The sequence below is a fragment of the Taeniopygia guttata genome, chromosome 37 (assembly GCF_048771995.1).
Source record: "Taeniopygia guttata chromosome 37, bTaeGut7.mat, whole genome shotgun sequence".
Lineage (NCBI taxonomy): Eukaryota > Metazoa > Chordata > Aves > Passeriformes > Estrildidae > Taeniopygia > Taeniopygia guttata.
This window is the reverse complement of record NC_133062.1, coordinates 1335894-1359826: the sequence shown is the minus strand read 5'-3', so window position 1 is coordinate 1359826 and position 23933 is coordinate 1335894. Positions and strand designations below refer to the sequence as shown.

At 54.2% G+C, this 23933-nt stretch overlaps 1 protein-coding gene across 2 annotated transcripts; it reads left to right on the top strand.

The window, feature by feature from the left end:
• Positions 1–134: 134 nt before the first annotated feature.
• Positions 135–23642, top strand: SCAF1 (SR-related CTD associated factor 1). Of its 2 annotated transcripts, XM_072921385.1 has the most exons (11): positions 135–232; positions 4059–4152; positions 5183–5228; positions 6638–6702; positions 8564–8619; positions 10171–10298; positions 13437–16616; positions 18055–18137; positions 18718–18942; positions 21691–21819; positions 23201–23642. In XM_072921385.1, the coding sequence occupies exons 2-11, from the start codon at positions 4072–4074 to the stop codon at positions 23402–23404; spliced, it is 4197 nt and encodes a 1398-aa protein (XP_072777486.1). In that variant the 5' UTR covers positions 135–232; positions 4059–4071; the 3' UTR covers positions 23405–23642. The 2 variants fall into 2 exon arrangements, with proteins under 2 accessions (XP_072777486.1, XP_072777487.1); XM_072921386.1 differs by lacking the exon at positions 135–232 and having other exon boundaries at positions 3883–4152.
• Positions 23643–23933: the final 291 nt, after the last annotated feature.

Sequence of the window (23933 nt, the reverse complement as noted above, 5' to 3'; positions counted from 1 at the left end):
CCCCGCCCCCGTGCGCGCGCATCTTCCCATTTAAGGAGAAAGAGGCGGGGCTCGCTTAAGGAGTAGGCGTGGCTTAGGGGAGGGAGGGACGGCTGTGATTGGGCCTTAGCGGAGAAGGGGGCGTGGCCACGGCGGCGGCGTCGCCTGGCAACGGCGCGCGCGGCGCGGGTCCTCCCCCCCGGTAGGCGGCGCTACCCGGCGTGCCCCGCGCGCGGGGAGCGGAGCGGCCGCGGTAAAATGGCGGCGGGGCCCGGCCTGAGGGGGGATCGGGGGGATTTGGGGGGTCCTGAGGGAGTTTTGGGGTGCGGGAGGGGGTGGGGAGGGGGGTTTGGGGTGGGGAGAGGGGTTTGGGGGGGTTCGGGGCGGTTTGGGGGGGATGGGAGGGGGTTTGGGGGGGATTGGGGGCGGGGGGAGGGTGGGGAGGGGGCGTGAGGGGAACGGGGTGGGGAGGGGGGCTTGAGGGGATTTGGGGTGCGGGGAGGGGATTTGGGGGTAGAAAAGGAAAATTTGGGGTTTTCGGAAGGGTTTGGGGGAAGAAAAGGAGGATTTGGGGGAGATCGGCGGGTTTGGGGTGCAGGGAGGGGATTTGGGGGAAGAAAAGGAAAATTTGGGGTGCGGGGAGGGGATTTGGGGTTCTGGAAAGGGTTTGGGGGGAGAAAAGGAGGATTTGGGGGAGATCGGGGGGGTTTGGGGTGCAGGCAGGGGATTTGGGGGAAGAAAAGGAGAATTTGGGATTCTGGAAAGGGTTTGGGGGAAGACAAGGAGAATTTGGGGTTCTCAAAAGGGTTTGGGGGAAGAAAAGGAGGATTTGGGGTTCTCGAAAGGATTTGGGGGAAGAAAAGGAGGATTTGGGGTGCGGGGAGGGGATTGGGGGAAGAAAAGGAGAAATTGGGGTTAGAATTTGGGATTTTGGGTTCTGAAAAGGATTTGGGGAAAGAAAAGGAAAATTTGGGGTTCTGGGAGGGGATTTGGAGGAAGAAAAGGAGAATTTGGGATTCTGAAAAGGATTTGGGGGAATAAAAGGAGAATTTGGGGTTCTGGGAGGGGATTTGGGGAAGAAAAGGAAAATTTGGGGTTCTGGGAGGGGATTTGGGGGAAGAAAAGGAGAATTTGGGGTTCTGGAAAGGGTTTGGGGGAAAAAATGGAGCATTTGGGGTTCTGGGAGGGGATTTGGGGAAGAAAAGGAGAATTTGGGGTTAGAATTTGAGATTTTGGGTTCTGGAAAGGGTTTGGGGAAAGAAAAGGAAAATTTGGGGTTGTGGGAGGGGATTTGAGGGAAAAAAAGGAAAATTTGGGGTGCAGGGAGGGGATTTGGGGGAAGAAAAGGAGAATTTGGGGTTCTGAAAAGGATTTGGGGGAAGAAAAGGAGAATTTGGGGTTAGAATTTGGGATTTTGGGTTCTGAAGAGGATTTGGGGAAAGAAAAGGAAAATTGGGGATGAAGGGAGGGGATTTGGGGAAGAAAAGGAGAATTTGGGGTTCTCGAAAGGGTTTGGGGAAAGAAAAGGAGAATTTGGGGTGAGAATTTGGGATTTTGGGTTCTGAAAAGGATTTGGGGGAATTAAAGGAGAATTTGGGATTCTGAAAAGGATTTGGGGGAAGAAAAGGGAAATTTGGGGTTAGAATTTGGGATTTTGGGTTCTGGAAAGGGTTTGGGGGAAGAAAAGGAAAATTTGGGGTTCTGGGAGGGGATTTGGGGGAAGAAAAGGAGAATTTGGGGTTAGAATTTGGGATTTTGGGTTCTGAAAAGGATTTGGGGAAGAAAAGGAGAATTTGGGGTTCTGGAAAGGATTTGGGGGAAGAAAAGGAGGATTTGGGGTTCTGGGAGGGGATTTGGGGCAAGAAAAGGAAAATTTGGGGTTAGAATTTGGGATTTTGGGTTCTGAAAAGGATTTGGGGAAAGAAAAGGAAATTTTGGGGTGCATGGAGGGGATTTGGGGGAAGAAAAGGAGAATTTGGGGTTCTGGGAGGGGATTTGGGGGAAGAAAAGGAGAATTTGGGATTCTGAAAAGGATTTGGGGAAAGAAAAGGAGAATTTGGGGTGGGAATTGGAGTGAAAGGATAATTTGGGTGGGATTTTGAGGAGAAATGAAGATTTGGGGCTAAAAAATGAATTTTGGGGGGAATAGAAGGGATTTGGGGGTGGAAATTGAGAATTTTGGGGAGAAAATTAAAATTTTGGGGCAAATTTGAGAATTTTGGAGTAGGAATTGAGAATTTTTGGGTGGGAATTCATGATTTTGGGGAAAAAAAAGAGAATTTTAGGGTAAAATTGAGAATTTGGGGGCACAATTGAGGATTTTCAGGAGAAAATGAGGATTTTGTGGCGAGAATTGAGAATTTTGGGGTGGAAATTGAGAATTTTGAGGCAGAATTGCAAATTTTGGGGTGGGAATTCATGATTTTGGGGAAAAAAAGGAGAGAATTTTAGGGTAAAATTGAGAATTTTGGGGTGGGGATTGAGAATTTTGATGCAGAATTGCAAATTTTGGGGTGGGAGTTCATGATTTTGGGGAAAAAATGAGAATTTTAGGGTAAAATTGAGAATTTTGGGATGAGAGTCCAGGATTTTGGGGTAAAATTTCAAATTTTGGGGCAGGAATTGAGGATTTTGAGGGGAAATTGAGGATTTTGTGGTGGGAATTGAGAATTTTGGGGTGGGAATTCATGATTTTGGGGAAAAAATGAGAATTTTAGGGTAAAATGGAGAGTTTCGGGCGGGAATTGAGGATTTTGGGGTGGGAGTTCAGGATTTTGGGGCACAATTTAGAATTTTGGGATGGGAATTGAGGATTTTGAAGAAAAATTGAGGATTTTGTGGTGGGAATTGAGAATTTTGGGGCGGGAGTTCAGGATTTTGGGGAAAAAATGAGAATTTTGGGGAGAAATTAAGAATTTTGGGGCGGAAATTGAGGATTTTGGGCTGGGAATTAAGGATTTTGGGGTAAAATTGAGAATTTTGGGGCGGGAATTGAGGATTTTGGGCTGGGAGTTCAGGATTTTGGGGGAAAATTGAGAATTTTGGAGAGAAATTGAGGATTTTGGGGTGGGAATTGAGGATTTTGTGGCGGGAATTGAGAATTTTGGGGCGGGAGATCATGATTTTGGGGAAAAAAATTCGAATTTTAGGGTAAAATTGAGAATTTTGGGGCGGGAATTGAGGATTTTGGGGTAAAATTGAGAATTTTGAGGCAGGAATTGAGAATTTTGAGGAGAAATTGAGGGTTTTGTGGCGGAAATTGAGAATTTTGGGGTGGGAGTTCAGGATTTTGGGGAAAAAATGAGAATTTTGGGGAGAAATTGAGTATTTTGGGGCGCAATTGAAAATTTTAGGGTAAAATTGAGAATTTTGGGGCAGGAATTGAGGATTTTGAGGAGAAATTGAGGATTTTTTGGTGGGAATTGAGAATTTTGGGGCGGGAGTTCATGATTTTGGGGAAAAAAATGAGAATTTTTGGGTAAAATTGAGAATTTTGGGGCAGGAATTGAGGATTTTGGGGTAAAATTGAGAATTTTAGGGTTGGAATTCATGATTTTGGGGAAAAAAAAGAGGATTTTAGGGTAAAATTAAGAATTTTGGAGTGGGAACTGAGAATTTTGAGGCAGAATTGAGAATTTTGGGGTGGGAGTTCATGATTTTGGGGAAAAAATGAGAATTTTAGGGTAAAATTGAGAATTTTGGGGTAGGAATTGAGAATTTTGGGGTGGGAGTCCAGGATTTTGGGGAAAAAAGAGAATTTTAGGGTAAAATTGAGAATTTTGGGGCAGGAATTGAGAATTTTAGGGTAAAACTGAGAATTTTGAGGCAGGAATTAAGGATTTTGGGGTAAAATTGAGAATTTTGGGGCAGAAATTGAGATATTTGGGACAAAATTTCAAATTTTATGGCGGAAATTTAGAATTTTCGTGCGGGAATTCCCGATTTGAAAGCCACAAGTGTCGAATTTATGCCCCAAAAATGACCCGAAAAAATCCCAAAATTGGGTAAATTGGGGCCGGGCTGGAATTGGGGTGAAACCCCCCGATTTTGGGTCCCCCCACCCCCATTTTCCCCGCCAGGCCCGGCCGTGCCATGGAGGAGGAGGAGGAGAAACCCCCGCGGGGGGGGGAGGAGCCGCGAGAGCAGCGGGAGGGACCCGGCCAGGGGCTACTGGTGAGACTGGGTTATACTGGGAGGGACTGGGGGGGGACTGGGGGGGGTTTGGGGGAGAGCTGGGAGGGGCTGGGATAAACTGGGACGGACTGGGAGGCAAACTGGGAGCACTGGGAGGGAGGGGCAGGGAACTGGGAGGGACTGGTTTATACTGGGACAAACTGGGATGAACTGGGAGGGAACTGGGAGGAACTGGGAGGGAACTGGGAGGGACTGGGAGGGGCTGGGATAAACTGGGAGGGAACTGGGAGGGACTGGTTTATACTGGGAGGGACTGGGGGGGGGTTTGGGGGGGACTGGGAGGGACTGGGAGGGAACTGGGAGGGACTGGGAGGGGACTGGGAGGGACTGGGAGGGACTGGTTTATACTGGGAGGGACTGGGAGGGGTTTGGGGGGGAGCTGGGAGGGACTGGGATAAACTGGGACTGACTGGGAGGCAAACTGGGAGCACTGGGAGGGAACTGGGGGGGGACTGGGAGGGGACTGGGGGGGACTGGTTTATACTGGGAGGGACTGGGAGGGATTTGGGCTGGGTTTTGGGGTGATTTTGGGCTGATTTTTGGGCTAATTTTTGAGTATATTGGGGTAATTTTTGGGATGATTTTTGGGGGTATTTTTGGGCTGATTTTGGGGTGATTTTTGGGGTGATTTTGGGGTGCTTTTGGGCTGATTTTGGAGTATATTGGGCTGATTTTGGGGTGATTTTTGGGGTGATTTTGGGCTGATTTTGGGGTATATTGGGCTGATTTTGGGGTGCTTTTGGGCTGATTTTGGAGTATTTTGGGGTGATTTTGGGTGCTTTTGGGGTGATTTTTGGGTTATTCTGGGGTGATTTGGGGTGATTTTTGGGGTGATTTGGGGTGAATTTTGGACTGATTTTTGGGGTGATTTGGGGTGATTTTTGGGCTGATTTTGGGCTGATTATGGGGTGATTTTTGGGCTGATTTTGGGGTGCTTTGGGGTGATTTTTGGGGTGATTTGGGGTGATTTTGGGGTGATTTGGGGTGATTTGGGGCTCCCTCCCCACAGAAAGCCCTTCAGCGCCTCCTGAGCGGCGCCGGCACCTGGGGACAAGGTGAGAGCCCCGATGTCACCTGGGGTGTCCCAATGTCACCTGGGGGGTCCTGATGTCACCCGGGGGGTCCCCAATGTCACCTGGGGGTCCTGATGTCACCTGGGGGGTCCCAAATGTCACCTGGGGTGTCCTGGTGTCACCTGGGGGTGTCCTGATGTCACCTGGAGTGTCCTGGTGTCACCTGGGGGTCCCAAATGTCCCCTGGTGTCCCCAATGTCACCTGGGGGTCCCAAATGTCACCTGGGGGTCCCAAATGTCACCTGGGGGGTCCCTGATGTCACCTGGGGGGTCCCTGATGTCACCTGGGGGGTCCCAAATGTCCCCTGGGGGGTCCCAGTGTCACCTGGGGGGTCCCAATGTCACCTGGGGTGTCCCTGATGTCACCTGGGGGGTCCTGATGTCACCTGGGGGTCCCAAATGTCACCTGGGGTGTCCCTGATGTCACCTGGGGGGTCCTGATGTCACCTGGGGGGTCCCAATGTCCCCTGGGGGTGTCCCCAATGTCCCCTGGGGTGTCCCCAATGTCCCCTGGGGGGTCCCCAATGTCACCTGGGGGTCCCAAATGTCACCTGGGGGGTCCTGATGTCACCTGGGGGGTCCTGATGTCACCTGGGGGTGTCCCAAATGTCACCTGTGGGTGTCCCAAATGTCACCTGGGGTGTCCCAAATGTCACCTGGGGGTGTCCCCAATGTCACCTGGGGGTGTCCCCAATGTCACCTGGGGGTGTCCTGGTGTCACCTGGGGGTCCCAAATGTCACCTGGGGTGTCCCTGATGTCACCTGGGGGTGTCCTGGTGTCACCTGGGGGGTCCCTGATGTCACCTGGGGTGTCCCTGGTGTCACCTGGGGGGTCCTGATGTCACCTGGGGGTGTCCCCAATGTCACCTGGGGGGTCCCTGATGTCACCTGGGGGTCCCCAATGTCACCTGGGGGTCCCAATGTCACCTGTGGGTGTCCCCAGTGTCACCTGGGGGGTCCCTGATGTCACCTGGGGGTGTCCTGGTGTCACCTGGGGGTGTCCCAATGTTACCTGGGGGTGTCCCCAATGTCACCTGGGGGGTCCTGGTGTCACCTGGGGGTGTCCCCAATGTCACCTGGGGTGTCCCCAATGTCACCTGGGGGGTCCTGGTGTCACCTGGGGGTGTCCCCAATGTCACCTGGGGGGTCCCTGAGGTCACCTGGGGTGTCCCAAATGTCACCTGAGGGTGTCCTGGTGTTACCTGGGGGTTTTCTGGTGTCACCTGGTGTCACCTGGGGGGTCCCAAATGTCTCCTGGTGTCACCTGGAGGGGTCCCCGATGTCACCTGTGGGTCCCCAATGTCACGTGGGGTGTCCCTGATGTCCCCTGGGGTGTCCCCTGGGGTGTCCCCGCTGTCCCCCCCCTCTGACGGTGTCCCCTCTGTCCCCAGACCCCCCCCACAAGCCCCCCCGGCTGCAGCGCTGGTGCTGGGGAGCCCGGCCCGAGGGCGGCACGGTGAGTCCCAGTATGGACCAGTACGGACCAGTATAGACCAGTATGGACCAGTGTAAATCAGTAGGGACCAGTACAGACCAGTATAAACCAGTATGGACTTGTATGGACCATACAGACCAGTGTAAACCAGTATGGACCAGTACAGACAGTATAAACCAGTATGGACCAGTATGGACCAGTATGGAGCAGTACGGACAGTATAAACCAGTATGGACCAGTTCAGACCAGTATAGACCAGTATGGACCAGTATGGACCAGTATGGACCATACAGACCAGTATAGACCAGTATGGACCAGTATGGACCAGTATAAACCAGTATGGACCTGTACAGACCAGTACGGACCAGTACAGACCAGTATGAACCAGTATGGACCAGTATAGACCAGTATGAACCAGTATGGACCAGTACAGACCAGTACGGACCAGTATGGACCAGTACAGACAGTATAAACCAGTACGGACCTCTATGGACCAGTACAGACCAGTACAGACCAGTACGGACCAGTATGGACCTGTATGGACCTGTACAGACAGTATAAACCAGTATGGACCTGTATGGACCAGTACAGACCAGTATGAACCAGTATGGACCAGTACAGACCAGTATGAACCAGTATGGACCAGTACGGACCAGTATAGATCAGTATGGACCAGTACGGACCATACAGACCAGTGTAAACCAGTATGGACCTGTACAGACCAGTATAAACCAGTATGGACCAGTACAGACCAGTGTAAACCAGTATGGACCGGTACAGACCAGTATAAACCAGTATGGACCAGTACAGACCAGTGTAAACCAGTATGGACCGGTACAGACCGGTATGAACCAGTATGGACCAGTACAGACCGGTATGAACCAGTATGGACCAGTACGGACAGTATAAACCAGTATGGATTAGTATGGACCAGTATAAACCAGTATAGACCTGTACAGATCAGTATAGACCAGTATGGACCAGCACAAACCAGTATGGACCCGTACAGACCAATACAGACCAGTTCAGACCTGTGTGGACCAGTCCATCCCAGTCCATCTCCCTTCTGTTCCCAGTTCATCCCAGTTCATCCCAGTATGGCCCAGTACAGCCCAGTTCCCTCCCAGTCCATCCCAGTATATCCCAGTCCCCTCCCAGTCCCTCCCAGTCCCTCCCAGTTCCCTCCCAGTCCCTCCCAGTTTGTCCCAGTTTGTCCCAGTTCCCTCCCAGTCCCTCCCAGTTCCCTCCCAGTCCCCCCAGTATAAACCAGTCCCTCCCAGTCTCTCCCAGTATGAACCAGTCCCTCCCAGTTTGTCCCAGTTCACTCCCAGTCCCTCCCAGTCCCTCCCAGTTTGTCCCAGTTCCTCCCAGTCTCTCCCAGTCCCTCCCAGTCTCTCCCAGTATGAACCAGTCCCTCCCAGTTTATTCCAGTTCCCTCCCAGTATAAACCAGTCCCTCCCAGTTCCCCCCCAGACCCCTCCCGGTTCCCTCCCAGTCCCCCCCAAACCCCTCCCAGTCCCTCCCAGTTTGTCCCAGTTCCCTCCCAGTTCCCTCCCAGTCCCTCCCAGTTTGTCCCAGTTCCCTCCCAGTATAAACCAGTCCCTCCCAGTTCCCTCCCAGTTCCCTCCCAGTCCCTCCCAGTATAAACCAGTCCCTCCCAGTTTGTCCCAGTCCCTCCCAGTTCCCTTCCCAGTATATCCCAGTTCCCCCCAAACCCCTCCCAGTCCATCCCAGTTTGTCCCAGTTCCCTCCCAGTTCCTCCCAGTCCCCTCCCAGTCCCTCCCAGTCCCTCCCAATTTGTCCCAGTCCCTCCCAGTCCCTCCCAGTCCCTCCCAGTATAAACCAGTCCCTCCCAGTCTGACCAGTTCGGGTTTCCCCCCAGGTTTGGGAGCCCGTGGGGGGCCCGGGGGGGGCCCTGGAGCAGCTGCAGCTCAGCAGGTGAGGGGGGGACCCCAAAATTTGGGGGGGACACCCCAAAAATTGGGAATGGACCCTAAAAAATGGGGGGGAACAACCCAAAATTTGGGGGAAATCCCCAAAAATTGGGGGAGGACCCCAAAAATTGGGAATGGATCCCAAAAAATGGGGGGGAACAACCCAAAATTTGGGGGAAATCCCCAAAAATTGGGGGGGGGACCCCAAAAATTGGGGGAGATCCCAAAAAATGAGGGGGGGAACAATCCAAAATTTGGGGGAAATCCCCAAAAATTGGGGGGGGAATCCCCAAAAATTTGGGGGGACACCCTAAAAATTGGGGTGACCCCAAAAATGGAGGGAATCCCAAAAATGGTGGAGGGGACCCCAAAAATTTGGGTTTCTGTGCCTGTTTTTGGGGTTTAGGGGGGATTTTGGGGCCCATTTTTGGGGTCCATTTTTGGGGTTTTGGGCTCTATTTTTGGGGTCCATTTTTGGGATTTTGGGGTCTATTTTTGGGGCGCATTTTTGGGGTTCAGGGGGGATTATTTAGTCCATTTTGGGGGTCTATTTTTGTGGTTCATTTTTGGGATTTTGGGGTCTATTTGTGGGATATTTGGGACCATTTTTTGGGGTCAATTTTTTTGGATTTTGGGGTCCATTTCGGGGTCCACTTTTGGGCTTTAGGGGGGGATTTTGGGGTCCATTTTTGGGATTTTGGGGTCCATTTCTGGGGTCCATTTTTGGGATTTTGGGGTCCATTTTTGGGGTCCATTTTTGGTATTCTGGGATCGGATTTTGGGGTCCATTTTTGGGATTTTGGGGTCCATTTTTGGGATCCATTTTTGGGATTTTGGGGTCCATTTCTGGGGTCCACTTTTGGGCTTCGCTGGGGGGGGGATTTTGGGGTCCATGTTTGGGATTTTGGGGTCCATTTTTGGGGTCCATTTTTGGGCCTCGTGGGGGGATTTTGGGCTCCATTTTTGGGACTTTGGGCTCCGTTTTTGGGGCCCATTTTTGGGATTTTGGGCTCTGTTTCTGGGGCCCATTTTTGGGATTTTGGGCTCTGTTTCTGGGGCCCATTTTTGGGGTTCTAGGGTCGGTTTTGGGATGTTGGGGTCCGTTTCTGGGGTCCATTTTTTGGGATTCTGGGGCCCATTTTTGGGGTTTTGGGGTCCATTTTTGGGATTCTGGGCTACATTTCTGGGGCCCATTTGTGGGATTTTTGGCTCCATTTCTGGGGCCCATTTTTGGGATTTTGGGCTCCATTTTTGGGGTCCATTTTTGGGATTCTGGGATCGGATTTTGGGCTCCATTTTTGGGACTTTGGGCTCCATTTTTGGGACTTTGTGCCCCGTTTCTGGGCCCATTTTCGGGGTCCCGGGGTTGGTTTCTGGGGCCCATTTTTGGGGTTTTGGGCTCCATTTTTGGGGTTTTGGGCTCCATTTCTGGGCCCATTTTTGGGGTTTTGGGCTCCATTTCTGGGCCCATTTTTGGGGTTTTGGGCTCCATTTCTGGGCCCATTTTGGGGTCCCGGGGTCGGTTTTGGGGTTCAGCCGGTGCCTGTGCCCCCAGCGGGGAGGGGTCCCCCGAAGCCGAGGAGCTGGAGTTGGTGGCCGAGGTCCGCGTGGCCGATTTGGGGGGGCTGGCGGCCGCCTCGGGGCTCCTGCGCCGGGAGCGGCCCTGGAGAGCCCCCAAAGGAGGTCAGGGGGTCGGGGGGCGTTTGGGGGGATTTGGGGGGGATTTGGGGTCATTTTGGGGGGTTTTGGGAGGATTTTGGGTGGATTTTTGGGGGTTTTCAGGAGGGTTTGGGTGCATTTTCGGGGGTTTTCAGGAGGGTTTAGGTGGATTTGGGGGATTTTGGGAGGATTTTGGAATTTTGGGGGGGAATTGGGGTGGATTTTGGGGGGATTTGGGGGGAATTGGGGTGGATTTTGGGGGGATTTGGGGGGATTTGGGGTGGATTTTGGGGGGGTTTGAGGGGATTTGGGGGGAATTGGGAGGATTTTGGGTGCATTTTCGGGGGTTTTCAGGAGGGTTTGGGTGGATTTGGGGGGGTTTGGGATGGATTTTGGGGGGGTTTGAGGGGAATTGGGGGCAATTGGAGTGGATTTTGGAATTTTGGGGGAAACTTGGGGTGGATTTTGGGGGGGTTTTGGGTGGATTTTGGCACTTCAGGTGGATTTTGGGGGGTTTATGGTGGATTTTGGGGTCATTTTGGGGTTTGGGGAAGATTTGAGGGGGATTTTGGGGGCGTTTTGGGAGGATTTTGGGGGATTTGAGGGGATTTTGGAGCCTTTTAGGTGGTTTTGTTGGATGTTGGCCGGGGGGTTGGGGGGATTTTGGGTGTATTTTGGGATTTTTGGGGTGCAAATGGGATCTTTTGGGGTGCAAATGGAATATTTTGAGGGACTCTATAGAATTTAGGGCAGAAATGGTGGATTTTAGGGAAAAATGGGATATTTTGGGTACAAATGGGATATTTTGGGGTCCAAATGGGATATTTTGGGGTACAAGTGGGATATTTTGGGGTTCAAATGGGATATTTGGTGTACAAATGGGATATTTTGGGGTTCAAAGGGGACATTTTGGGGTACAAATGGGATATTTTGGGTACAAATGGGATATTTTGGGGTACAAATGGGATATTTTGGGTACAAATGGGATATTTTGGGTACAAGTGGGATATTTTGGGGTACAAATGGGACATTTTGGGTACAAATGAGATATTTTGGGTACAAATGAGATATTTTGGGTACAAATGGGATATTTTGGGTACAAATGGGATATTTTGGGCTGGAAATGGGAATGGGGGATTTTAGCTAAAAATTGGATATTTTTGGGTACAAATGGAATATTTTGGGGTACAAATGGGATATTTTTGGGTACAAATAAGACATTTTGGGGTACAAATGGGATATTTTGGGTACAAATGGGATATTTTGGGGTACAAATGGGATATTTTGGGGTACAAATGGGATATTTTGGGGTACAAATGGAATATTTTGGGGTACAAGTGGGATATTTTGGGTACAAATGGGATATTTTGGGGTACAAGTGGGATATTTTGGGGTACAAATGGGATATTTTGGGGTACAAGTGGGATATTTTGGGTACAAGTGGGATATTTTGGGGTTCAAATGGGATATTTTGGGCTGGAAATGGGAATGGGGGATTTTGGCTAAAAATCGGATATTTTGGGTACAAGTGGGATATTTTATGGTACAAATGGGATATTTTGGGGTTCAAAGGGGATATTTTGGGGTACAAATGGGATATTTGGGGTACAAATGGGATATTTTGGGGAACAAATGGAATATTTTGGGGTACAAATGGGATATTTTGGGGTTCAAAGGGGATATTTGGGGTACAAATGGGATATTTGGGGTACAAATGGGATATTTTGGGGTACAAATGGGATATTTTGGGGTACAAATGGGATATTTGGGGTACAAATGGGATATTTTGGGTACAAATGGGATATTTTGGGGTACAAATGGGATATTTTGGGGTCCAAATGGGATATTTTGGGTACAAATGGGATATTTTGGGCTGGAAATGGTAATGGGGGATTTTGGGGTACAAATGGAATATTTTGGGGTCCAAATGGGATATTTGGGGTACAAATGGGATATTTTGGGTACAAATGGGACATTTTGGGGTTCAAAGGGGATATTTTGGGTACAAATGGGATATTTTGGGGTTCAAATGGGATATTTTGGGCTGGAAATGGGAATGGGGGATTTTGGTTAAAAATTGGATATTTTGGGGTACAAATGGAATATTTTGGGGTACAAATGGGATATTTTGGGGTTCAAAGGGGACATTTTGGGGTACAAATGGGATATTTTGGGTACAAATGGGATATTTTGGGGTTCAAAGGGGACATTTTGGGGTACAAATGGGATATTTTGGGTACAAATGGGATATTTTGGGCTGGAAATGGGAATGGGGGATTTTGGCTAAAATTTGGATATTTTGGGTACAAGTGGGATATTTTGGGTACACATGGGACATTTTGGGCTATGTATGGAATATTTTGGGGTACAAATGGGATATTTTGGGGTACAAATGGGATATTTTGGGCTGGAAATGGTAATGGGGGATTTTGGGGTACAAATGGGATATTTTGGGGAACAAATGGAATATTTTGGGGTCCAAATGGGATATTTGGGGTACAAATGGGATATTTTGGGGTACAAATGGGATATTTTGGGTACAAGTGGGATATTTTGGGGAACAAATGGAATATTTAGGGTACAAATGGGATATTTTGGGCTATGTATGGAATATTTTGGGCTACAAATGGGATATTTTGGGCTACAAATGGAATATTTGGGGTACAAATGGGATATTTTGGGCTACAAATGGGATATTTTGGGTACAAATGGGATATTTTGGGGTACAAATGGGATACTTTGGGGTCCAAATGGGATATTTTGGGGTACAAATGGGATATTTTTGGGTACAAGTGGGATATTTTGGGCTGGAAATGGGAATGGGGGATTTTGGCTAAAAATTGGATATTTTGGGCTAAAAATTGGATATTTTAGGGAACAAATGGGATATTTTGGGTACAAATGGAATATTTTGGGGTACAAATGGGATATTTTGGGGAACAAATGGAATTTTTGGGATACAAATGGGACATTTTGGGGTACAAATGGGATATTTTGGGGTGCAAATGGGATATTTTGGCTAAAAATGGGATATTTTGGGTACACGGGACATTTTGGGGTACAAATGGGGTATTTGGGGTACAAATGGGATATTTTGGGGTGCAAAGTCGATATTTCGAGTACCTCTTTGCCAAATTTGATGCCACCTCCTGTCCCCCCCAGGTCCCCTCCCCGGCTCCTCCTCCCGCCGCTGGCGCGTCCCCGGGGGTCCCCCGTGCCCCCCGGGCCCCCCCGCCGGGACCCCCCCGGCTCCTCCCCTCCCCCACCGGACCCGCCGCGCCCCTCCCCCGACCCCGGCCCGGCCTCGGCGCCCCCGGGGACCCCGAGCGGCCGCTCCGGGGGGGCCGGGGGGACCCCAAAAACAACAACAGCACCAACAGCAGCGCCCCCCACAACCACCCCCCGCCGGCCGCGCCGAGCCCGGCCGCGCCCACCCGCCGGAAAAAGCCGATTCCTCCTCCTCTTCCTCCTCTTCCTCCTCTTCTTCCTCATCCTCATCCTCCTCCCGCTCTTCCTCCTCGCCCGCCTCCTCTTCCTCCTGCCCCCCGCCCGTTCCCGCCCGGCCCCGCTCGCCCTCCCTGGATATTTATGATCCTTTCCACCCCACGGACGAGGAGAACCCGGCGGGCGGCGGCGGCGGCGCCGCGGCGGAATTCGGTTACGGCGCCGGTTCTGCCGGAACCGCCGGCGGCGCCGCCTCATCTTCCTCGCCCGGCAAAGAGGCCGAAGGGCGGCAGGACCAGAAGTACGACCCCTTCGACCCCACCGGCTCCAACCCCAGCTCCTCGCGCAGCAGCCCCAGCCCCGAGGAGGAGGAGGAGGAGGAGGAGGAGGATGAAGAGGAGGAGGAGGAAGAAGAGGAGGAGGAAGAGGAGGAGGAGGAGGAGGAGGAGGAGGAAGAGCAGCCGGCGCTGCCGGACGTCTCGCACAGCATCAGCCGCATCTCGGAGACCTTGGCCGGCATCTACGACGACAACAGCCTGAGCCAAGACTTCGAGAAAGATCCGGAGCCGGCGCCGCCGAAAACGCCGCCCAACGCGCCCGGCGCCGACTCCACGCTGCCCGAGGAGGAGGAGGAGGAGGAGGAGGAGGAGGAGGAAGAGGAGGAGGAGGAGGAGGAGGAAGAGCGGGAGGAAGGCTCCTCGCCCCGCCGTGCCGCCGCCGCCGTGGAGGCGGAGCCGCGCCGCCGCGTCTTCGTGGTGGATCTGGGCGGCAAAGGCCGCGCCGAGAGCGAGGCGCACGCCAAATTCGACGGCAAGCTCTCCCTGGAGGTGGTGACCGCCGGCAACCCCAAAGCGCCGCCGGTGCCACCGCAACCCCGCGGCGGAGGAGCCGCCAACGCCGCCGGAGCCGCCGCAGGGGCGCCGAAACCGCCGCGGCACCGCGGGCGGCGCGAGTGGGGCACGCCGGGCGACTCGGAGATCGAGGAGGGCGAGATCGTGCAGCCGGAGGAGGAGCGCTTCAGCCCGCTGCGGATCTTCCGCGGCACCGCCGGCAACGCCGGGAACGCCGGGAACGCCCGCGGCCGCGCGCCGGAGCCGCGAGCGCCGCGGCTGCCTGAGGGCGGCGACGATTTCCTGTCGCTGCACGCCGACTCGGACGAAGAGGCCGATTTCGGCGCCGAATTGCAGCCGGATCCGCGCTGGAAAAGCGGCGGCGCCGCCGGCGGCGGTTCCGACCTGCGGCGCAAAATCCTGAGCCAGCGGCGGCTCCGCGCGCCGCCCTCGCCGCGCTCGCCGTCGGCGGCGTCCCGCAAGAAATCGAAACGGTCCCGCGAGCGCGGCGGCTCCTCCGGCACCGGCGGCACCGCCTGGGCCGGCGGCAGCGCCAAGAAAGCGCCGGAGCCGGCGCCGAAATCGAAGGAGCGGCACCGGCGGCGCGGGTCGCGGTCGCGGTCGCGCCGGCGCTCGTGGTCGCGGCGCTCGCGCTCGCGGGAGAAGCGGCGGCGGCGGCGCTCCGGCAGCTCCGGGCGCTCGCGGCACAAGGAGAAGCACCGCGGCGAGAAGAAGAAGAAGAAGCAGCGCTCGAGGTCCCGGGAGCGCCGCGGCTCCCGGCGCGACGCCGAGGCCAAGGCGGAGAAGGGCGAGGCGGCGCGGCGCCGCGAGCCCCGCGCCGTGGTGCCGCCCTCGGTGCAGGAGCTGAACGACTCGGACCTGTTCGCCATCAAAAGGACCATCACGGTGAGCCGGCGCGCCGCCGGCACGCCCGAGCCCAAGCGGGAGGTGCTCTACGACTCGGAGGGGCTGAGCTTCGAGGGCTTCTCCGACCGCGAGCACGCCGAGCCGCCGGCGCGCAAAACCGACGCGCGGCCGGCGCCCAACGAGCCCGGCAAGAAGGAGAAGGAGAGGAAGCGCGGCCGCACCGAGGAGCGGCCGCCGGCCAGGGAGAAATACAAGAAAAAATTCAAGGATTACGCCGAGCCGGTGGCGGCCGAACCACCAAAAAACAAGGAGAAACAACGGGAAAAAACCGGGCGGAAAGGCAAAACCGGGCACGGCAAGGAAGCGGCGGAAACGGCGGCGCCGAAAGCTCCGGCGGCACCGGCGGCGCCGAGGAAGGTGAAGCTGCAGTCCAAGGTGTCGGTGCTGATCCGTGAGGGCGTCAGCTCCACCACGACGCCCGGCAAGGACGGCGGCACCGCCGGAATCGGGGTGAAGTTCGCCCGCGACGCCGAGAGCCGCGCGGCGTTCCTCAAGGCCGAGGAGAAGGCGGAGAAAGGACCCCCCAAAACCGAACCGCGGAACGAGGCGGGGGCCAAACCGCGCAAAGCCAAACCCCCCAAAACCAAGGGCGCGGTGAAGAAGGTGAAGGTTAAAACCAAGGGCGAGGCGCGCAAGAAGAGGAAAACCAAAACCAAAACCGGCGCCGGCGGCGCCGCCGCGCTGAAGAAATCCAAGGCCGACAGCTGCAGCCAAAGCGCCGCCTCCCCCCCGCTGCGCCTGCCCCCCAAAACCGAACCCGCCTGGTCCGGCTCGGAGAAATCCGCCGGGGGGACCCCAAAACCCCCCAGTCCTCCGTCACCGGCGGTCACCGCGCCGAAATCGGTGAACGCGGCGGGCGCGGCGGAGCGGGAGCTGACGCCGGACTCGCAGACGGTGGACAGCAGCTGCAAGACCCCCGACGTGTCCTTCCTCGCCGAGGACGGCGCCGCGGCGCCCCCCAAAACCGAGGGGACGGGTGTGGGGGACCCCCAAAGTGGGGCGGAGCCCGAGGCCGACAGCCGCAGCGAGGGGAAGGACGACGGCGGCAGAGCGGCACCGGCGGCGCCGGCGGCACCGGCACCAGCACCGGGCTGGAGCCTGCAGGGCGGCGTGGACTGCGCCACCAGCGGCGTCCTGGCGCGTAGGTGGCGGGTTGGGGGGATTGGGGGGGTTTGGGGGGGTTTTGGGGGGATTTTGGATGGTTTTAGGGGATTTTTGGGGGGGGGGTTGGGGAGTTTTTGGGGGGGTTTTGGGGGGGTTTTGGCACATAGGTGAAATTTTTTGGGTTTTTTTAGGGGTTTTGGGGTGGTTTTGGGGATTTTGGGGCAGTTTTTGGGGGATTTTTGGGGGGGTTCTTGGGGGCTTTGGGGTGGTTTTGGGGGGTTTTGGCACATAGCTGGCATTTTTGGGGGATTTTGGGAGTTTTTGGGGGGTTCTTGGGGGCTTTGGGATGGTTTTGGAGGGATTTTGGAACGTAGGTGGTATTTTGGGGGGGTTTTGGGGGATTTGGGGGGTTTTTGGGGGGATTTTGGGGCATTTTGGCACGTAGGTGGCGGGGTTGGGGGGTTTTTGGGGGGGTTTGGGGGATTTTGGGAGTTTGGGTGGGTTTTGGCACGTAGGTGGTGGGTTTGGGGGGTTTTGGGGGGGTTTTAGGAGGTTTTTGGGGTGTTTTTGGGGTGACCCCGGGGGTAACAGGGGGTTTTGGAGTGTTTATGGTGGGTCTTGGGTTGTTTTTGGGGTTTTGCAGGGGCTTTGGGGGTGGTTTTGGGGGATTTTGGCACATAGGTGAAATTTTGGGGTTTTTTTGGGGGGGGTTTTGGGGGTTTTTTGGGGGCATTTTGGGGCTTTTTGGGGGGTTTTGAGGGGGGTTGGGGGGGTTTTGGGGTGTTTTGGCATGTAGGTGAAAGTTTTGGGTTTTTTTGGGGTGTTTTGGGAGTTTTTGGCAGGTTTTGGGGGGGTTTTGGGTTGCTTTGGGGTTTTTGTGGCGTGGTTTTGGGGTGTTTTGGGGTTTTTTTTTGGGGTGTTTTTGGGGGGTTTTGGGTGTTTTGGTGTATTTATGGTGGGTTTTGGGGTGTGTTTGGGGGGGTTTGGGGGATTTTTTAGAGGGTTTTAAGGTAGTTTTGGGGGGTTTTGGGGTGTTTTGGGGTGTTTTTGGGGTGTTTTGGGGTGGTTTTGGGTGTTTTTGGGACGTTTTGGGGTGTTTTTGGGGTGCCCCCGGGGTAACGGGGGTTTTTGGGGTGGTTTTGGGGTGCCCCCGGGGATAACGGGGTTTTTGGGGTGTTTTGGGGTGTTTTGGGGTGTTTTTGGGGTGTTTTTGGGGTGCCCCCGGCAGTAACGGGTGTTTTTGGGGTGTTTTGGGGTGTTTTGGGGTGTTTTTGGGTGTTTTTGGGGTGCCCCAGGATAACGGGTTTTTGGGGTGTTTTTGGGGTGTTTTGGGGTGTTTTTGGGGTTTCCCCGGGGTAACGGGTGTTTTTGGGGTGTTTTTGGGGTGTTTTTGGGGTGTTTTTGGGATGTTTTGGGGTGTTTTTGGGGTGCCCCCGGGGGTAACGGGCGGTTTTTGGGGTGTTTTTGGGGTGCAGTGACGGCGCTGCTGTTCAAGATGGAGGAGGCCAACCTGGCCAGCCGGGCCAAGGCGCAGGAGCTGATCCAGGCCACCAACCAGGTGGGGACCCCAAATTTGGGGGGACACCCGGAGGGGACCCCGAAACTGGGGGGGGACAGGGGGTGGGGACCCCAAAACTGGGGTGGGACAGTGGGAGGAGAGATGGGGACCCCAAAAGGAACAGCCCAAAATGGGGGTGGGGACCCCCAAAAATGACCAGGGATACCCAAAAATGGGGGTGGGGACCCCCAAAAATGACCAGGGCCACCCCAAAATGAGGGTGGGACCCCCAAAAATGACCAAGGACACCCCAGAATGAGGGTGGGGACCCCCAAGAAGCACCGAGGACACCCCAAAATGAGGGTGGGGACCCCAAAAAGCACCGAGGACACCCCAAAATGAGGGTGGGGACCCCAAAAATGACCAGGGACACCCCAAAATGACGTGGGGACCCCAAAAAGGACCAGGGACGCCCCAAAATGAGGGTGGGGACCCCCAGGAAGCAGCGAGGACACCCCAAAATGAGGGTGGGGACCCCCAAAAATGACCAGGGACACCCCAAAATGGGGGTGGGGACCCCAAAAAGCCCCGAGGACACCCCAAAAAAGTTGCCCCCCAATTTTTTTCCCTTTTTCGGCAGATCCTGAGCCAGGGCAAGGCCGCCCCTCCCCCCCTGGGCCCCGCCCCGCCCCCCCCCGCCCCCCCGGGCCCCCCCCAGGGCCCCCCCCCGTACCTGCTGCCCCTCGGGGGGGGCCCCCCCGCGCCCCCCACCCCCACCCTGCCCGGCCTGGGGGGGGCGGGGCCCGGAGCCCCCCTGTACGGGGGGGACAGGAGGGACAGCGAGGGCAGAGGGGACAGCGACAAGGTACCGGGACACTGGGGGGGTGGGGGGGGGGACATTTGGGGACATTGGGGGCATTGGGGACATCGGGGGGTTTGGGGACATTGGATGGATTGGGGACATTGGGGACACTGAGGACATTGGGGGGGTTGGGGGGATTTGGGGGAATTTGGGGACATTTAGGGTGATTGGGGACATTTGGGGTTTGGGGACATTGGGGGGGATTGGGGAGATTTGGGGGGGTTGGGGGGCGTTGGGGACATTTGGGGGATTTGGGACATCGGGGGGGTTATGGAGATTTGGGGGAGGTTGGGGACGTTGGGGGACATTGGGGACATTGGTGATGTGTGGGGATTGGGGACATTTGGGGGGGGTTGGGGACGTTTGGGGGTGTTGGGGGATTTGGGACATTTGGGGGAGTTGGGGGCAATGGGGGGGTTGGGGACATTAGGGACATTTGGGGGGCACTGGGGACATTGGGAACATTTGGGGGGTTGGGGACGTTGGGAACGTTGGGGATATTTGGGGGGGATTTGGGACATTTGGGGGCGTTGGGGGATTTGGGACATTGGGGACATCGGGGGGGCTGGGGAGATTTGGGGAAGGTTGGGGGGTTTGGGGACATTGGTGATGTGTGGGGATTGGGGACATTGGGGGGGATTTGGGACATTTGGGGGCGTTGGGGGGTTTGGGACATTGGGACATTGTGGGGGTTGGGAGCATTGGGGACATTGGGGACACTGGGGGGGTTGGGGACATTGGGGACATCAGGGGGGTTGGGGACGTTGGGGATATTTGGGGGGGGTTGGGGACATTTGGAAGGATTGGGGGACATTGGGATTGGGGATATTGGGGACGTTGGGGTTGAGGATGTTGGGGACAGTGGGGGACATCAGGGACATTTGGGGGCGTTGGGGGGATTTGGCGGGGTTGGGGGCAATGGGGGGGTTGGGGGGATTGGGGACATTGGGAACGTTGGCGATGTTGGGGAATTTGGGGACATTGGGGATGTTGGGGGGATTTGGGACATTTGGGAGGGTTGGGGATGTTGGGGACATTGAGGACATTTGGGGACATCGGGGATGTTGGCGATGTTGGGGACTTGGGGGACATGGGGGGGTTGGGGACTTTGGGGACCTCATGGTGTCCCTGTGACCTCATACGACCCAGTGGTGGCCCTGTGACCCCTGTGTGACCTCATGCCCTTGTGGTGACCTCACGATGACTCTGTGGCCTTATGGTGACCTCACGACCCCATGGTGACCCCGTGTGACCCCCTGACCTCATGGTGTCCCACTGACCTCATATGACCCAGTGGTGACCCTGTGACCCCTGTGTGACCTCATGACCTTGAGGTGACCTTGTAACCTTATGGCGGCCCCATGACCTTGCGGTGACCCCATGACCTTGTGGTAACCCCATGACCTCGTGATGACCCCATGACCTTGTGGTGACCTCACGGTGACCCGAGGTGACCCCATGATTTCATGGTGACCCTGTGACCTTATGGTGACCCCATGCCCTAATGGTGACCCCATGACCTCGTGCTGATCTCACGGTGACCGTGGGTGACCCCATGACCTTGTGGCGACCCCATGACCTTGTGGTGACCATTGGTGACCACATGGTTTCATGGTGACCCTGTAACCTTATGGTGACCCCATGACCTTGTGGTGACCTCACGGTGACCATAGTTGACCCCATGGTCTCATGGTGATCCTGTGACCTTATGGCGACCCTGTGACCTCATGCTGACCTCACAGTGAACCCTGGGTGACCCCATGGTCTCATGGTGACCCCATGATTTCATGGTGACCCTGTGACTTATGGTGACCCCATGATTTCGTGCTGACCCCATGACCCTGGTGTGACCCCATGGTGCTCCATGACCTCATGGTGTCCCTGTGACCTCATATGACCTAGTGGTGGCCCCTGTGTGACCCCATGACCTTGCGGTGACCCCATGACCTTGTGGTGACCATTGGTGACCACATGGTTTCATGGTGACCCTGTAACCTTATGGTGACCCCATGACCTTGTGGTGACCTCACGGTGACCATAGTTGACCCCATGGTCTCATGGTGATCCTGTGACCTTATGGCGACCCTGTGACCTCATGCTGACCTCACAGTGAACCCTGGGTGACCCCATGGTCTCATGGTGACCCCATGATTTCATGGTGACCCTGTGACCTTGTGGTGACCCCATGATTTCGTGCTGACCCCATGACCCTGTGTGACCCTATAGTGCTCCATGACCCTGGTGTGACCCTGTGTGACCCCATGACCTCATGGTGTCCCTGTGACCTCATACGATCTAGTGGTGACACTGTGACCTCTGTGTGACCCCATGACCTTGTGGTGACCTCATGGTGACCCTGCGTGACCCCATGGTTTCATGGTGACCCTTTGACCTTATGGTGACCCTGTGCCCTTATGGTGACCCTGTGCCCTAATGGTGACTCTGTGACCTCATGGTGACCCCATGACCTTGTGTTGACCCCATTACCTCATGATGACTTCATGGTGACCCTAGGTGACCCCATGGTCTCATGGTGACCCTGTGCCCTTATGGTGACTCTGTGACCTTGCAGTGACCCCATGACCTCATGGTGACATCACGGTGAACTCTGGGTGACCCCATGGTCTCATGGTGACCCTGTGACCTTATGGTGACCCCATGACCTCATGCTGACCTCATGGTGACCCTGTGTGACCCCGTGACCCCGCTGTGACCCCTGTGTGACCCTTTGTGCCCCGTTTCCCCCCGCAGTACCTGCAGAAGCTGCACACGCAGGAGCGCGCGGTGGAGGAGGTGAAACTCGCCATCAAACCCTTCTACCAGCGCAAGGACATCAGCAAGGACGAGTACAAGGACATCCTGCGCAAGGCCGTGCACAAGGTGACAGGATTTGGGGCGAAAATGGGGGAAAACGGGAAAAAACTGGGAAAATCGGGAAAAAAATGGGGAAAAACGAGAAAAAAATGCCTAAAAACCCCCCAAAAAATCACAAAAATCCCAACAAGCGTCCTAAAAATCCTGCAAAAAATCACAAAAAATGCCTAAAATATCCCCAAAACCCCTGAATAACCCCCCCAAAAATCCCCAAAAAAATCCCCAAAACCCCCCCCAAAAAACCCCCGAAAGCACCCTAAAAACCCCCTGAAAATCACAAAAATCCTGCAAATATGCCTAAAAAATACCCAAAACGCCCCAATAACCCCCCCAAATAAATCCCAAAAAAATCCCAAAAAATCCCCCAAAGCCCCCAAACCTCAAAAGCCCCAAAATCCCAAAAAACCCCCCAATAGCAACCTAAAAACCCCAAAAAAATCCCAAAAATCCCTCAAAAAATCACAAAAAATTCCTAAAAAACCCCCGAAACCTTCCCAAAAAAATCCCCAAAAAATCCCCCAAAAATTCCAAAACCCCCCAAAAATCCCTCAACACCTCCAAAAACACCCTAAGAATCCCCCAAAAAACCACAAAAATCCCAATAAACGTCCTAAAAATCTTGCAAAAAATCACAGAAAATGCCTAAAAAACCCGCAAACCCCCCCAAAAAAATCCCCAAAAAATCCCAAAAAATTCCCAAATCCCCAAAACCCCCCAAAATCCCCAAAAAAACCAAATAAAATCACAAAAAAAACCCCCAGAACCCCCAAAAATGCCCAAAAAATCACAAAAATCCCGCAAAAAATCACAAAAAAAAGCCCCAAAACCCCTCCAAAAAAATCCCAAAAAAATCCCAAAAATTCCCCAAACCCCCAAAAATCCCTCAACACCCCCAAAAACACCCTAAAAACCCCCCCAAAAATCCACAAAAATCCCAACAAAGGTCCTAAAAATCCTGCAAAAAATCACAAAAAATGCCTAAAAAAACCAGAACCCCCCCCTCAAAAAATCCCCAAAAAATTCCAAAAATCCCAAAAAGCCCAAAAACCCCAAAATCCCCAAAAAAACCCCAAAAGCACCCTAAAAACCCCCCCAAAAAAATCACAAAAATCCCTCAAAAAATCACAAAAAATGCCTGAAAACTCCCCAAAAACCCCCAAAAAAATCCCAAAAATATCCCCAAAATCCCAAAACCCCCAAAAAACCGAATAAAATCACAAAAAAACCCCCAAAATCCCCCAAAAAATCTCAAAAATCCCTCAAAAAATCACAAAAAATGCCTGAAAACTCCCCAAAACCCCTCCAAAAAAATCCCAAAAAATTCCAAAAAATCCCCCAAACCCCCCAAAATCCCCCAAAATCCCAAAATCCCGTGTTTTTTCCCCAGATCTGCCACAGCCGCAGCGGGGAGATCAACCCGGTGAAGGTGACGCGCCTGGTCAGCGCCTACGTGCAGCGCTACAAATACTTCCGCAAGCGCGGCCGCCGCGGGGGCGCCCCCCAACCCCCCGAGGAGCCCCAAAACCCCCCCGGGCCCCCCAAATCCCCGGGGGGCCCCGCCCCGCCCGCCCTGCCCCTCCCCCCGCTGTAAATACCCCAAAAACCCCGAAAAAAACCCCCAAAAAACGGCGAAACGCCCCAAAATTCATCCCGTCCCCCCCCCCCCGCGGAGAGGAAATGGTTCGGTCCGGTGGTGAAGAGGAGTTTTGTGGGTGGGAATTTTTTGGGTGGATTTTGGGGGATTTTGGGTGGATTTTGTTGGTCCCCCGAGGGAATTTTCCCCCACTCGAGTGTTGGAGTCGGAGATAAACCGAGTTTGGGCACGTGGAGATGGTGTGGGGCTGTTATTTGGGGGAAACGGGGGAAAATTTGGGGGGAAATCCTGAAATTTGGGTGGGAAATGGGGAAAAATCAGGGTGGGAATCAAAAAAAATTGGGAAAAAACCCCCGCAAAATTCGTGGGGAAATCCCAATAATTTGGGGTGGAAATCCCGAGAAATTGGGTGGAAATCCCAAAAAATTGGGGTGGGAAATCCCAAAAAATTGGGTGGAAAATGGGGAAAAATTCGGGTGGGAATCCCAAAAAATTGGGAAAAAAAACCCCACAACATTCATGGGGA